The sequence below is a fragment of the Gracilinanus agilis genome, chromosome 4, assembly GCF_016433145.1.
Source record: "Gracilinanus agilis isolate LMUSP501 chromosome 4, AgileGrace, whole genome shotgun sequence".
NCBI lineage: Eukaryota > Metazoa > Chordata > Mammalia > Didelphimorphia > Didelphidae > Gracilinanus > Gracilinanus agilis.
The window spans coordinates 233,752,221-233,767,980 of NC_058133.1; the positions used below are offsets into that span (position 1 = coordinate 233,752,221).

General features: G+C 38.2%; 1 protein-coding gene across 1 annotated transcript in view; it reads left to right on the forward strand.

Annotated features, from left to right (window-relative positions):
• Positions 1-15,760, forward strand: part of CYTH1 (cytohesin 1) — a 79,597-nt gene that overhangs the window by 49,594 nt on the left and 14,243 nt on the right. Inside the window, exon 7 of the mRNA XM_044675174.1 lies at positions 1,138-1,214. Coding sequence (XP_044531109.1) covers positions 1,138-1,214 — 77 coding nt within the window. The remainder of the gene's footprint in view (positions 1-1,137; positions 1,215-15,760) is intronic.

The following is a 15,760-nucleotide window of genomic DNA, read 5'->3' on the forward strand; positions in this document are numbered from 1 at the left end:
TGTAGACTAGAAAAATAATTCTCTCTTTAAATAGAGTTTGTAGTAATGTAGGATAGTAAAGGATAACTAAAGAAGTATTCAGAAATGCCACATAGATTTTTAACACAGGCTTAACTTGTAAAATCAATTCTTAATTATCCAATTGAGAAATTTTACTGCTTTTCTTCACTTCAAAGTTGAAAATATGACTGTGAGGAAAATTTTCAGAATAGGGTATTAAGTTTGGATTAGAGTCAATTTCAAAGCTTTTTCATTCCTTGTTATTAGTATTAGTATAGCCTAATAGGACAAAAATGCCTTTATTTGTGTGTTTAATAGCTAGTAAGAGAAGTAGGTGGGAAATGGCTGTGGGATTGAGTGAAGCATCTACCACTAATATTAGTGCTAATTTAGAGGCACACTTTTATGATCTTGTTCCCCATGTAATATATATAAACTCAGAGTTGATTTTTCTGTAATAATACCCCTAATTTGCCCTGAGACTTAGAAATTATGTTTTCTGATATTATTAACCTGACAGTGTCAATATTAAATTTCCTATTGATAGGTAAAATGGAGGTAATCTAATCAACATGAAAAGGATGAGAGCTAGGATTCAAAGTCAGTGTTCCACAATCAAATTGAAATTTGATTGCAAAGGAACCAAAGATTCTTTATTTCCCTTATATCTGGTTGATTAAATCAGCAGCAACTTAAATGCCTTTGAGATTGTTAGATCCTTTCTACTATTTAGCCCCAAGTCAGGATGTTTACATTTTTTGTTCTATTTTTTTCTAGTTTCAGCTCCATTGATCTGCTTTTTACTGATTCTTCTCTAGCACAAGTCAGTTTGCACTGCTTACCACTGGGTTCTTTTCCATCTGAACCCTTTCCATCCTGCTGTCTGATTCCATCTGACGGATGTCATTCAGCTTCACTTGCTCTGCTTGTGCCACAGATCATGCACCTTGTGAAAGATGCTTCTGTTTTGGCTCTGTTTGTTTTGTAACTGATGTAAATTTTGCCATAACCCAGATGTTCCCATGATATCCCTTCCCTCCTCATTCATCCTTCCTGAGAAGAAGTATTTTTGTATTGTGGAGCTTCTTCCAGGTTTGGTTGCCTTTTGCCAAATGTGCATCTCCTTTTGCTTTTCAGGCGGCAGGGTAAAGACATGGAAGAGACGCTGGTTTATTCTGACCGACAACTGCCTTTACTACTTTGAATATACAACGGTGAGCCATTCTGTACATTCTGCTCAGGCAGGAGGGAAGGGTCAGTCATTCACTATCAACTTTAGACAGTGGGATGAGCAAAACAGAAGAGAACACATGTGCCTCAAAAACCAAACAAATGAGGCACACCACAATAAATCCCATGTAATCTAGGAACCTGATAGTCAAGATTTCCTGACTTTATCCAGGTGATAATGGTCATATTATTTGGCTACAAGCCTGGTCATGTAAAGAACAATACATGAATGTATGTACTTTTGACAACAGCTTATTTGTGGCTTGGAATGAATCACAAAGAGTGGGATAAGATGGGAAGGGAAAATCTGGCTTTTATATTACAAATATGTCCCAAGTAAGTTCAATCCTCTTATCTTCTTGTCCAGGGATTATGAGATAACACTTTTTTGGTAAACATAGAGTAAAAATGTACCTGTACAGAAGAAAGCATTGCATCCCAGAAGCAGGTTGCTTGGAAACACTTTTACTCTCATGGAGCAATCTGGGTTGGTGTTGTGTTTATGTTTGTTAGTATGGGTAGCATATGATTACAATTGTTTATATAGGACAGTGGAATGCATAACCTGTTGACATACAGCATAAGTTTCTAAGTTTCAAAAGGTAGATTTTTGAGTCTGGCTTAGATTAGTAGCCAATGACTCTTAGGAGAAATTATAGGATTGTAAAGAGCTAGGGGTGTGCTGGAATCAGGCAACAAAAGGTTAGTAAATATTTATTAAACACCTGCTATGTGCCAGGCACAGAGTTTAGTTCTGGGACTACCAAAAAGGGCAAAGGACAGTCCCTGCTTTCAAGAAATTGAGAGTTTAATCAGAGGTGGGGAGACTACATAAAAGGAAGCTAGACTGAACTGATTCCAGCCAATTATTAAATTTTCACTGTAAACATTTATACCTTGGAAGTAGTAAATGCTAAAATTGGGACTTGGTTTATTATTTTGTTGATTGTCTAGACCAGTGATTCCCAAAGTGGGCGCCACCGCACCCTGGTGGGTGCTGCAGCAATCCAGGGGTTGGCCACAGGTGCATTTATCTTTCCTATTAATTGCTATTAAAATTTTTAAAAATTAATTTCCAGGGGGCTAAGTAATATTTTTTTCTGGAAAGGGAGCGGTAGGCCAAAAAAGTTTGGGAACCACTGGTCTAGACTTTTAAAAAGTGTTAGTGGAGATTAAATTTAAAAGTATTTTCTCCATCCTTACCCTAGAGCAGGTTGTTAAACATTTATTAACACATCCTATGTAGAGCCTTGGATGAGGATGCAGTAGGTTTGGATCCTAGATACGGCTCTGTTATGTAACTTTAGAGGAGAAGAAAGGGAAAGAAGAAGCATTAATTAAGTACCATTGTGTGCTAGACACTGTGCCAAGTGCTTTACAAATACATCATAATAATATCATTTATATAGTACTTACTCTGTGATCCTTTTAGTAAACTCAATAACCCCAAGATTATTATCCCCATTTTGAGGCTGAGGAAACTGAGGCAAAGAGAAGTTGGCTGACTTGCTCATAATTGCACAGATAGTGTCTGGGGCCAGATTTGAACTAAGGTCTTGTTCAATCCACTATGCCATCTAGCTCCCTCTTCTTCAAATCTGTCTTGATTCAGAGTAAGATGGGAGAGATGTCTTTCATTCAGTTCTCATTTTGTAGCAAAATCCTATTCAGATACAGGATGACTGGCCACAACTCTGGGAGGTAGGTGCTATTATTATTCCCATTTTACAATAGAATAAACTGATGTAGACAGAGTTTAAGTGATTTGTTCAGTCACATAGATAGTTAGTGTCTGAGACTGAATTTGAACTCAGGTTGTCCTTATTCTAGGCCCAGAACTCTGTCCATTATGTTACCCAACTACCTATAAATTTTCTCTCTTGGCCTCAGTTTCCTAATTTATAAATCAAAGAGGTTGGACTAAATCTCAAAGGTCCATTCCGACTCTAAAATTCTTCATTCTATGATTTTTGTCTTTCTATAAGTATGTACTTTAATGCCTAATACATAGTAGATCTTTAGTTCTTTTTGATTGATTGTTCTGCCAATTTAGTTTGACTTCTTTTTTAATCAAACTCTTTTGTTAGCTGCCTTGATTTTTGTCGTATTTTAGAACTACCTATATAAGTAAATATTCATAGAGAGAAATAGGGGATGGCATAAAAGAGGCCTTAGTTTTGTTTTGTTTTTTTTTTTAACCCTTGTACTTCGGTGTATTGTCTCATAGGTGGAAGATTGGTAAGGGTGGGCAATGGGGGTCAAGTGACTTGCCCAGGGTCACACAGCTGGGAAGTGGCTGAGGCTGGGTTTGAACCTAGGACCTCCTGTCTCTAGGCCTGACTCTCACTCCACTGAGCTACCCAGCTGCCCCTAAGGCTATATTTTTCAGACATCTTCATGTGTCCTCACCAAACAAGTTCATCGTCTGGATTCTTGGGGAGATGGCAAGATCCTTATCCTGAAATTATTCTCAAAAGAATTTTAACTTTACATTATAGATTACAAAACATACATTTTCTTCTAAGATTTTATACAATTCCCCGTGAAATTACTCCTAAAAGAGTTAAATATACATATATTTTTACATTATCGAATTTTCTCTCATCTTTCTCCTTCTTATACTATGTTTTGGGGATTAAAAGGATCTGACTGATATCTGAAGTTTGGCAATAACAATGTCAGGACTCCTGCATTGTTTCTGTTGATTCTAATAGGGGTGGGGGGAAAACATAGTATGTGATCCTGGTCAAGAGAGAAAAAAGAGAGAAGTTAGGGAATATTATAAAAAAGAAAGAGGTTGGACTTCAAGCAGCTCACTCAGTATCAGAGAATAGACATTTAATGGCATCTAAAGACATAAGTTGTTCAAAAGTAATGACTTACTTGTGTGTATGCATATATAAAGGTGTATTCTTGTATGGGTGTATCTTTTCTGTGTGTATATATCAATTTATCTGTGTTTCTTTCTAACTTTCTTTTTTAAAAACCTATACCTTCAGCTTAGAATATAAGTACTAGTTCTAAGGCAAAAGAATAATAAGGCCTAGTCAATTGAGTTAAGTATCTTGCCCAATTATACAGCTAGGGAATATCTGGGGTCAGATTTGAACCTAGGACCTCTTGTCTCCAGGAGGCTCTATATTCATTGAGCCACCAAGCTGCCTCATGTGTGTTTCTTATGTTTTTCTTGCTTGTGATTACCCCCTCTAGCTCATTACATCACAGCTACCTGGATTCCTTGATTTCATCCATTCCCCTTATATGTGTTATGATAGCCATCATTATATCGCTAGCAAGTTAAATGCTTTTTTTTTTGTATTGTTGGAGCAAAGATGGCAGAAGATGCTGGGGAGGAAGTCAGAACAGGAGCATGCTATCATAAGGGCATTCCAAGACCCTGGGAGAGACTGAATTGGGGAAAGTAGAGGTCCCAGATTTAAACTAGACTCATATTGGGAGAACTGAGACAAGGACAGATGCTGACTGGCAGTTTTGTTGCTCACTGATTCTGGATCATAGTCCAAGGTGGTCTGAAAAGAATACCTGTGCTCTGGGGGTGATATAACTGGGTAGGACCTGTGCATTTCACTGAGAGAAAGAAGTTCAGAAACAAGTCAGCAGTGGTATGATTCAACCTCCAAGAGCAAAGTGGGATTTCAGTTCCAATATGTAGTCCAACCTTCAGAGGAACTACAAGAGCAGGAACCCCATTCCAAAGGGAAACCTACAATTCTATCTCTTGGAACAAGTATAACTTTCCAATTGGTTGATAGGGGCTCTATTCAAAAGTATTTCTATTTTTGCTCAGATCTAAAACCAGGGCAGCAATTGGAAGAACTCAGATCAGGCAACTATTAGACTTTGCCTTATTTCAAGGTCTGAAGGCACTGGAATCCAGACTTAAGGTATTTAGGCAATATTTTTCTACCTTCTTCCTACATTTCCTCCTTTATTATCTCTACTTTGCTGTAATAAAGCTACTAAAGCTACTAACAACCTCCTGAATTAAGTTAATTTTTATGAAGAGCAACCACAACAACTTCTTATAATTCTTAATTTGACCCAAACCCATTTTAATTCTTACACAAGCCAGTCCCTGAGATCCTGGGATGATGCAAGTCAATACTCCATGAATGCAGCAACAGATCGGCTCAGACTAAAGAAATATGGCCCTAGCATCAAATCAGAAGTCAGGAAGTAGGCTGGAAAAAAATAAGCAAACAAAAATAGAATCTCACCATAAGATACTGTTATGGTGACAGGAGAGCTCACAACAAGCTCAGAAGAAGAGAATGACTCCAGCAAAACATTTACAAGCAATATCTCAGAGAAAAACACAACTTGAGCACCAAATTAAATAGAATTTCTGGAAGAGATAAAGCAAGAGTTTTAAAAATGTTTTTATAAAAAGAATGAGGATGCTTGAGGGAAAATTTGGAAAAGAAATGAGAGCAGTGGAAGAAAGAATTAGGAAGGGAATTAACAGATTAGCAGAAGAGGCATAAAACCTTGCCTAAGCAACAAACTCCCTAAAAAAAATTTTTTTAACGGACCAAATAGAAACTAATGACTTTGTGGAGAAATATTAAAATAGTCAAAAGATTAAAAAAAGAAGTAAATATAAGATATCTTATTGCAAAAACAATTGACCTGGGACAAATTTAGAAATCATTGGACTATCTGAATACTATAACAACAACAAAAAGATTCAAAGCATCAAGAAATCACAAAACTAATGAATTCTCATAGGACCAGAGGGCAAAGTATAACTAGAAAGACTACATTGACTATCTCCTGCAAGAAACCACCAAGTAAAAACTCCCATGAACATCCTAGCCAAAAATCAGAGCTTAGAAAGTCAAAGAAAAAAATATTGTAAGCAGCCAGAGAGAAAGATTTCAAGTACCATGGAGCCATAGTCAAAATCACACACAATTTAGCAGCCACCTCTAAACAGGCTCAGGTAATTTGGAATATAATATTCCAGAAGGCAAAGGATATAGGCTTGCAGCCTATAACTTAACCAGAAAAACTGAGTATAATTCTACAGGAGGAAAAATGAATTTTTAATGAAATAGAGAAAGTATTTCTACTGGAAAAAAAACCTTTGAAGTTCAAATATAAGAGTTAAAAGAAAAATAAAAAGGTAAACATGAATGAACAATGATAAAAGATTAAACAAAGATAAACTACTTACATTCAAGTATGAGGGATGGTACATGTGTCCCCTTTAAATCAAATCGTCAGGGCTCAGTGAGACCCTTATTAGATAAGTCCTAGGAGTGGTCCTAGTATTTGTTGATGATTTTAAGAGAAGACTTGAAAGAGAAGGGAAGAATACAGTGAAGCAATACATAAAGGGAAAAAAAGGTTAGGGGAAATCTATATGTAGAAAGAGGAAAAGGTAGAGAAAGCATATTTTAACATTTATTAAGTTACTACTATGTGCTGGACACTGTGCTAAGCTATGGGGATACAAAAAGATGTAAAAGATATAGTTCTCTTCAGAGAACTTAAAATTTAATGGAGATAACATGTAAATAAATATGATCTAAATACATTATATACAGGATAAATAGGAAATAACTTTCCTAGTGACAGAGGTCACTGGAATTAAGAGATATTGGGGAAGGCTTCCTGTAGAAGTTGGGATTTTAATTGGAACTTAAAGGAATCCAGAAAGTCAATAGTTGGAGCAGAGGGAGAGCTTTCCAAGCAAAAAGGACAGCCAGAGAGTATTCCTGAAACTGAAAAATAATGTCCTTTCTTGTGAAAAAGCCAGGAGGCCAATGACAGTGGTTCAAGGGGAATGTGGAAAGCTAGAAGATGTACGAAGACTAGAAATGTAGGATGGGGCTAGGTTACAATGGGCTTTGAATGCCAAATAGAGCATTTTTTATTTGCTCCTGGAGATACTTGGAAGTTACAGGAATTTATTGAGTAAGAGGAGGGAGGTGGCATGATCAGACTTGCATTTTAGGAAAAGCACATTAGTGACTGAATGGAGAATGAATTAGAGTGGAGAAAGACTTGAGATGGACTGACCCACTATTAGTTCAGAAGAAGATGAAGAAGAAGGACCTGTACTAGAATGGTAGCAATGTCAGAGAAGAGAAAGGGATGTAATGAAGAGATAATGCCAGGTGAAATTGGCAGGCCTTGGCAGTAGCTTGGTTATGAGGAATGAGAAATAGTGAGGAATCCAGGATGACTCCTAGATTTTGAGCTTGAGGGAATGAGAGAATGCTGCTACCCTTTATAGTAGTAGGGAAGGTAAGAGAGAGAGGATAATGAGTTCTGTTTTGGACAGATGGCATTTCATATGTGTACTGGATATCCAGTTTGAGATGTCTAAAGGCAATTGTAGATTTGTGATTTGGGGGGGTCAGCAGAGAGACCAGGACAGGAAAGGTAGATTTGAGATTTATCCTTATAAAGATGGTAATCCATGGTAGCTGATGAGATCACCAAGTGAAGTAGTAGTCAAGAGGTTAACAGTTTCTCTCTTGGTCAGAAATGCAGCTGCTTGGGCTCAAAACTGATTCTAGACAGTCAAGGTCAAAACCTCAATCCAGCGGGGGCTTTCCACCTGAGAAAAGTATTCCCAGAATTAGCTTACTGATAATAAGGCACCTAAAATTCAACCTTGTGCTTATCTTCACCTTGAAGCCTCTCAAGCTTCTTTGTATTGTCTAAGTTGTAATTGCTACGCAGCTGTAAAACATTCTCTGTGCCTTTGGGTGAAAGGGGGTTTTAATTTCATATATATTAAACTTGTGACTCCATGGTACTTTGGAGTAACTTTGAGCTACCATCAGCTATTGCTTCTAATCTGTTTCATTCTTTTATCAACTGAAGCCACCACAGGCCACTCAAAAACCCCTGGTATATAGAGCTGGACCTCCATAGCTTTTATGGTGATTTTTTCCTGTCCCTTTTCCCAGGGGCCAATCACAGTTTCCAAATTGTCTAGCCTTGCCCATAGGCAGTGTCTGTGGGAGTGTCACCTCTAAAGGTGTTAACTCTCCTCCTGGGAGTCACACCTTTCTGAGTTGTCATCCAGTTTGGATTCACACATTTCTGAGTTATCACCCAGTTTAGTAGGGGTGTCTTCCTTTTGAAGGTATAAACTCCTATAGTAAGAGTTTCCCTTGCTTTAGGGTTAAGTATAGGTGTATTTGATTTTGTTGATTAATTCAAAGTAGACAAAGGAGAATTAATCCTGTCCTCACAATCTTGGGAGATACTAAGTAAGGGTACTTAAGTTATTGTTAACCAAAGTTTTAACTCCAATTAGGCAAAGAGTAAAAAGGATTCCCTTTTCACAAGTGTAAACTCAGAATAGACAAAGAGAACCAAGAATTTCCTTTCACAATCCCCCCTGTGATTCTTTGGGAGACTAATCTCCCCAATGAATCATTTTACATAACTATCTTGTATCTCTGAAGATCTTCTAGCTAAAGGAGCATACAATATTCAAGTTAGAGATAAGAGGGAAATAAAAGAGATAGAGAGAGATAGAGAGAAAGCAAACCAATGTTTTCTAGGCACATTGACAATAAGAGGGGCAGTCCTTTGTGGCATACATTCAAAATACTTGTGTTCAATCCCGCAAAGTTCAATCAGTTATACTCCAAAGTTCATGCTAGATCTTCTGATGATGTGGAGATTTTCTATGGGCATCTTCATGGTGCCTTCTTCAAACAATTCATCTTCTAGATTCAAAGAGTTATCGAGCTGTCTTTCTTGAAATGTTTCTTTCTCAAAAGATTTTTTAGTTTTATGGCAATTATACAATCCCTATGGTAATTGTGCATTTTGTCCCTGAGATTCCCCTGAGGAGAGTGTTGACCAACATCAGGATCAACTTGGGATACATGGTTGAGTTATGGGGTATAGTCAATCAGCTTCAATAGAAGCTTTCTCTTTACATGTGAGCAATGAATCCAAGAGTCCTTTTCTCCAATTTTTATAGCTGTTGGAGTGGTTAACAGTACTTGAAATGGACCTTCCGAGGAAGGCTGAGTTGTTCCAGTACACTGGAAGTTCTTTATGTATGTATACTTTGTCTCCTGGGTTTAGGTCATGAAGTGAAAAGTTTATAGGTCCTGCTTGTATTGCAGCTCCGGATTCATGGAGTTCACGCAATTTGTTCTGCAGTTCTTGTATATATGTAGCAATAGAAGTATCTCCCCTAATAATGACGTATATGCAGGAGAAAAAGGTTTAGATTGTATAGGAGGGTGTCCAAAAAGCATCTCAAATGGTGAGATGTGTAGATCTCCTCTAGGCCTGCTTTGGGAATAAAATAGTCAGTGGGAGAGCTTAAGGCCATTTGTGTTTCAGTGCATAGTTTGCCAGTCATGGTTTTGAGCTCTCTGTTCATTCTTTCAACTTGGCCTGAGCTCTGGGGATGATATGGTACATGGAATTTGGGAGTTATTCCCAAACAGGAATAAGCCTGAGATAAAACTGAATCAGTAAAATGGCTCCCCCTGTCCAAATCAATATGTGCAGACAGGCCAAAGTGAGGAATAATCTCTTCTAAGAGTACCTTGGCAACAAAACCCAAGGCTCAGGCAGGAAATGCTTCCAGCTATCTGGTCAACTGATCCTTTATGTGTAGACAAAATTTATAATGTCCAACCTTTGGGATTGTAATAAAGTCAATTTATAAATGCTCAAAAGTATATAAGCCAAAGGGCACCCACCAAAAGCTTTGCTATGAAAAGTTTGGCTTGACAGGTGGAGCAGGCTGCGCACACTTTAGAGGTTATGGTGGTTATACCAGGGGCTATTCATACTTTTTTAATAGACTCTACAATGCCCTGGATGCCAAAGTGACAGTTTTTGTGAATGAATAAGCATAGATGGTGATAAAAACTTCTAGGGAATAGGGGTTTTCCTTCAGATGACACCCATACTCCATTGATCTGTTTTGCTTTAAGCTTTTGCTTCCATTTTCCCACTTCCTGTTCTTTATAAGAAAGGGATAAATTTGAGTTGTTACTAGTTGCCAAAGTTAAAATCAATTCAGGTCCTTCTAAGGCAGCTAGCTTTGCCACAGTATCTGCCTGGTGGTTTCCTCTAGAGACAGGATCAATTCCACCTGTTTGGTCAGAGCAATGAACTACAGCGAGAGCTTCAGGTAGCTGGAGAGCAGAAAGCACTTCATTAATAATTTCTACATTTCCAACTAAGGTTAAAACCCCTCTTTGGAGCCATAGCATACCCACTGCATGACATATTCCAAATGCATATCTAGAGTTTATGTAAATTGTTGCCTTCTTATTTTTGGCAGTTATACAGGCATTTTTAGTGCAATCAGTTCTGCACATTGAGTACATATATTTGAGGGCAGTAAAGCTGACCATAATTCTGTGACTACCGCCACTCCAGTGTAGCATAACCATCAGTTAATAAGACTAAGTCTGGGTTGTCTGAACGAGTATCCAAGTTATTATCTCGAGGCTTTTCAGCCATGGACACTCAAGATTCACAACTGTGTAATGGTTCTCCTGAAACTGGTAAATCTGAAAGCAAGGTGGCAGGATTAAGAACTGTACAGCATTTCAAGGTAATATTTTCATTAACCTAACAAGGTTACCCTCACCTCATATCTAGCAAATCTTTGATCTGAAAATGCCTGTGTTCTATGCCTTAGCAACAATGCTTCTACTTCATGTGGGCACATTATGGTTAATGGGCATCCCAATACTAAATCAGCAGATTAGTTACTAACAGAACTGTGGCAATTACACCTCTAAGACAAGGTGGTGCTCCTGAAACTACTGGGTCTAGCTGGGCTGAATAATAAACAACTGGACGCTGAACAGTTCGAGTTAAAATACCTAAACTTACCCCTCACTGTTCATATACGTACAAAGTAAATGGCTTTTTGTAATCTGGAATACCTAGAGCACGGGCACACAGGATAGACCGTTTTAATTTTGAAATATCTGACAGGTGTTCCACCTCTAACCTAAGGTGTTGAGGGACTGAATTTTTTGTCAGAGCTATAAGTTTAGTGATTTCCCCATAGCAAGGGATCCACTGTCTATAAAACCCAGTTGCTCCTAGAATTGCCCTCAACTGTTTCTTAGTGGAGGGGGCAGTTAATTTCTGAATATCTTCAATGTGCTTAGGGGAAATGGAGCGGGCACCAGCAGTTAAAATAAACCATAAATATTCCACTTTGGGGAGACCACTGAATTTTGCCTTTGAGACCTTGTGGCCTCTCTTATATAGAAGATATTTGCCATCTTCCTGGCATACTGTGGCATTTGGTGAGGCCAAGAGCAAATCATCTACAAATTGTATCAAACAGTACTCCTGAAAATTAACATTTTCTAAATCCCATTTTAAAATTTGTGAGAACAACATAGGACTGTCCACAAAACCTTGTGGTAGTCAGGACTATGTCCTCTGGGAACCTTTCAAGGTGAAGGCAAATGTATTCCTGGAATTTTCATGAATAAGAATTGAGAGGAATGCTGAGTACAGATCTACCACAGTAAAATATGTGGCTGTACTGGGAGTAGAGGAGATAATTGTGGCTGAATTGGGAACCACAGGATGTCTTTTTATGACATGATTGTTTACAGTCCTTAAATCCTGTACAAATCGATATACAGGTTTTTTATTTTCCCCTAATTGAGACTTTTTTACGGGTATAATAGGTGTATTATATTCAGATTTCCATGGAATTATTATTCCTTGCTCAATTAATGAATCTATCACTGAGGTAATTCCTTCAATTGCCTCTTATGATAGGGGATACTGAGGAATGGAAGGAGGTAGACCACCTTTTGTCTTAATTTGAATAGGAGCAGCTGATTTGAATAGGCCTACATCAGAAGATGTGGCCCAAAGAAATTCAGGTATGTCAGTTGGGATTTCAAAGGTGGGGGGCTCCTTCACCTCCTGACTGTCTAAAAGAAATACAGGAAGCAAATTTAAGGATTCCTCAGGCAATTCTAGTGGTATAGAGCCATCTTGAGAACATGTTATTGTGGCTCTAAGTTTGTATTCGAGGGGAAAGCTTTGAGACCTTTAGAGGTGCTCCTGATACACCTACTACATTTAAAGAGCCAATAGAATTGCATTCAGAATCAGGTTTACTCACCAGTCCTGATCTGGAAGCTCCAGTATCTAAGAGGCAATCATAGTACATGTTCCCAACTTTCAGGGTTGCATGAGGTTCATTATTATTGTGGGGGAGGGTGTGGAGAAACGACTGGTATAACTAGATTAAAACATCAGGGTCTGGGAAACCAAAGGTTTCACTCTCTGAGTCCAGAGCCCTTCCCCCTCCCCCCTCACACCTTCCTAAAGATCCTTGGCTATTTCTCTCGGGTCTCTTGTGCTGAAGGAGATTTCCATCCTGAGTATAGTGTGGACAACCCCTATTTTGGATATTTTGGTGTGAGTTATCATTTGCCTCATTCAAATTATTATTTCTTAATCTGTTTCTATTATTGTTATTATTTCTATAATTGTTATTATTTTTATTTGCCTGATTCCACTTCCTACCATTCATTATTATATGACCCCCTTTTCCAGAAAAGTAACACATTATTGGTTGATTTGTGGATTCCTGCAAAATGGCTATTCCCTGATTTGCATTTCTTCTTTCAACTTTTTCAGTTAGTGGTTTTATTTCTTTCCTTAGTGCCTCCACTAAATCATTGTCGTCTTCATCTTTCTTGGCCATTAAAGACATAAACTGCTACTCTTCTTAATTCTTCGAGATCCATATTAGCCCAGTTTGGGCAATTGGTCTTAAAATAAACAATCTTTGACCACTTTACAACAGCTTTTTACAAACTGTCTTCTTATTTGTCTGACATCCCTTTCTCTGGAAAGATCCAGGTCTATATATCTACTGCCTAGCTCAATAAGTCTGTCCATAAACTGGGAGAGATTTTCATCATGCTTTTGTTTAAGGTTTTCAAATTTTGCCCATGTACCAGGCCTATCAGAATAAGTTCTCATTGCTTTTTAGTAATGCTTCTCTAGCTTGACATAATTTTAAATCATCTTCCTTTTTATTTGAGTTCCATTTCGGATCTTTCTGTGGCCAATGAATTGCTCTCCTTCCTTGGGTCTGATTAACAAGAGAAACAATTTTATTTTTTTCTCTTTCTATTAAACAGCCTTGGAGCAAATTTTCCACGTCAATCAATGTGGGGTCATAAATGTGGTAAATACTTTCTAGCTTTTTTATGACCTCAATGGGATCATCTTCAAAGAAAGTATTTTCTTTGAATCTCTCATATATTGTAGAGTGAAAGGTATATGGTGCTTAATATTTACTAAATTTCCGCTATTAAAAATAGGAATTTCCCTTACAGAGAATAGGCCTTTAATGGAATTATTTTCAATTTCTGCTTCTTGGCTTATTGTTTGGGTTGCAATGGTGTAGGTAAGAGTAGGAGGAGGAGTGGGTGAGTTGAGAGGGAGGGGTTGGTCTGGGGTTGAGGCCAGAGCAAAAGCATCATGGGTGAGGGTGGGGGCAGGGAGGAGAAGAGGGAGAAGAGGTAGGAGAACCTGGGGGGGGGTCAGGTAGGGGAGGGAGGTGCTGGGACAGAGGAAGAAGAAGACTAGGGTGAAGGAAGATTGAGTAGAGGTGGGAAGGAGGATGGAGAGAGGAAGAGGTGGGGGCTGGGCCAGCAGGGAAAGGGGAGGGGACAGGGGAGACAGAGGGAGAAGTCGAGCAAGGGGTGAGTTTGCGCAGTTGGCAGGGAAAAGCTGAGCAAGGTAAGAGAGAAGGTGGCCATGGCAAGAGCAAGGGTATTCAGGCTGAGGCAGAGGCTGGGTAGGCTTAGATGGTAAAGGGAGATGAATCTTAGATGGTAATAGGGAGATGAATCTCCTTGTGAATCTTGAGATTTCTCAAGCTTTTCTCAAGGTTTTCTGAGTCTTGAGATCAATCAAGCTAACTTTCTGTTTTTTGTTTTTTTTTTAGGAGAAATAGATAAACTACAAGGTATCCTATTAGTATAAGTACACCCAGGAATAGTACTAAACAAAGATATTCTAAAAATGTGAGCTGTGTAAGCTTGGTAATGCTCTCTGGGAACAGGAGCTATTTAAGATGAGCAGGAAACTGTTCTTTCAGAGTGTGGGCCATGCTTTTCAGCACCATCCTCAGTCGCCTATTTATTTTAAAATATATTTATTAAATTTCCGGCAATTCTGCTTCCTCTCCATAAGTGGTACTACCCTAGTGTGTTCTAGCTAGGGGTTAGAGTATCATAAGTTTGGAGGGCAAGGTGTTCTAAAGACTTTAGAGAAAAAAATTTGGTGTAAGTACAGATATGCCCTACTTAACTAGCTTTTGAATGGAGGGTAGCTAAAAGGCTTAGCCAGAGGCTAAATTTGGGAGGAAAAGCAAGAAAAAGAAAAGGCTTTCTATTTTAGGCAAAATAAAACACACTTTCTTGTTGGCAAAAACCCTCAGGGCATGGCCAGAGTTTAGCTAAGAGGTTTGGAAGAGTTTTTTTCTCTTCTCCTCCCCCCCAGGGGTAAAAACACCAGCTGCTGCATGATTTTACCACCACATAAGCAGGGAGTGTTTCACTGAGTTTACCTGAAAGTGCAAAAAGGATTTTGGGTATAAAGTATAGGTTGTGAGCTGTTGGGATTTTGTCCTTAGTAGGCTGTGAAAGCTTCTCAGGAGCAGTTTTAGTTATTTTTACTGGTGTTTTCCTTGACTATTTTCCCTAGTGTTCCACCTCCCATTTAAGCTAATGCTAGAGACATTTGGGGGTTCAGGAAAAGCCTTAAAGAACAAGCAGACTTCTCGGAATAAGATAAGGCTAAACTTTCTTAATTTAGCCCAATAATTAATACCTTCTGATAACAAAAAAGAAGACTGAGTGTAACTTATTAACTTCCTCCAGTACTCCAGAATTCTTGGCTGCAAGATAGTCGCTTGTGGGGACAGGGTAGCGCCCCCTGAGGCAAGGAATCAGGAGGGTGAAAGCCCTGAGGAGGCTAATTGTTGTTTTAAAAAAAAAACACCACCCTTCTTATCAGGCTTCAGCAAGCAATGGCTATTCAGCTGTTTTCAGTTTAAGGGGAGGGGGAAAAAAAGGATTTAGAACTTACCCTTCAGCACAGGAAAAACTAGGTGTTTCCAAATGGCTTTTCAGTATCAGACTTTGGTCTATTTTGCTCTACTAGCTTACAATGGAGTAAAAACTCCGGGCTCCAGAATTAGCAACTAATGAACTGACTTAAGGAGAGTAAAAAGTGAAAAAATTAGAGAAGATTGAGGGTAATTGTCAAACCTTTGTGGTCTGCCAAATATAATAATGAAAATAAATGTAATATGAAGTAACTAAAATGTTACATGTAATATTTGTAAATTGTTTTTGTTAAATAATACTAGTAAAAATGGTTGTGATTGCTGTTTATAAAATTAACTCTTAAGTCACAAGGATGATAGTAGCTTTTAACAATTTAATTTAATATGAATATAGTATAAGAAAGAAATAAGGAAGGAAGGAAGTAGATCATTTCCTAA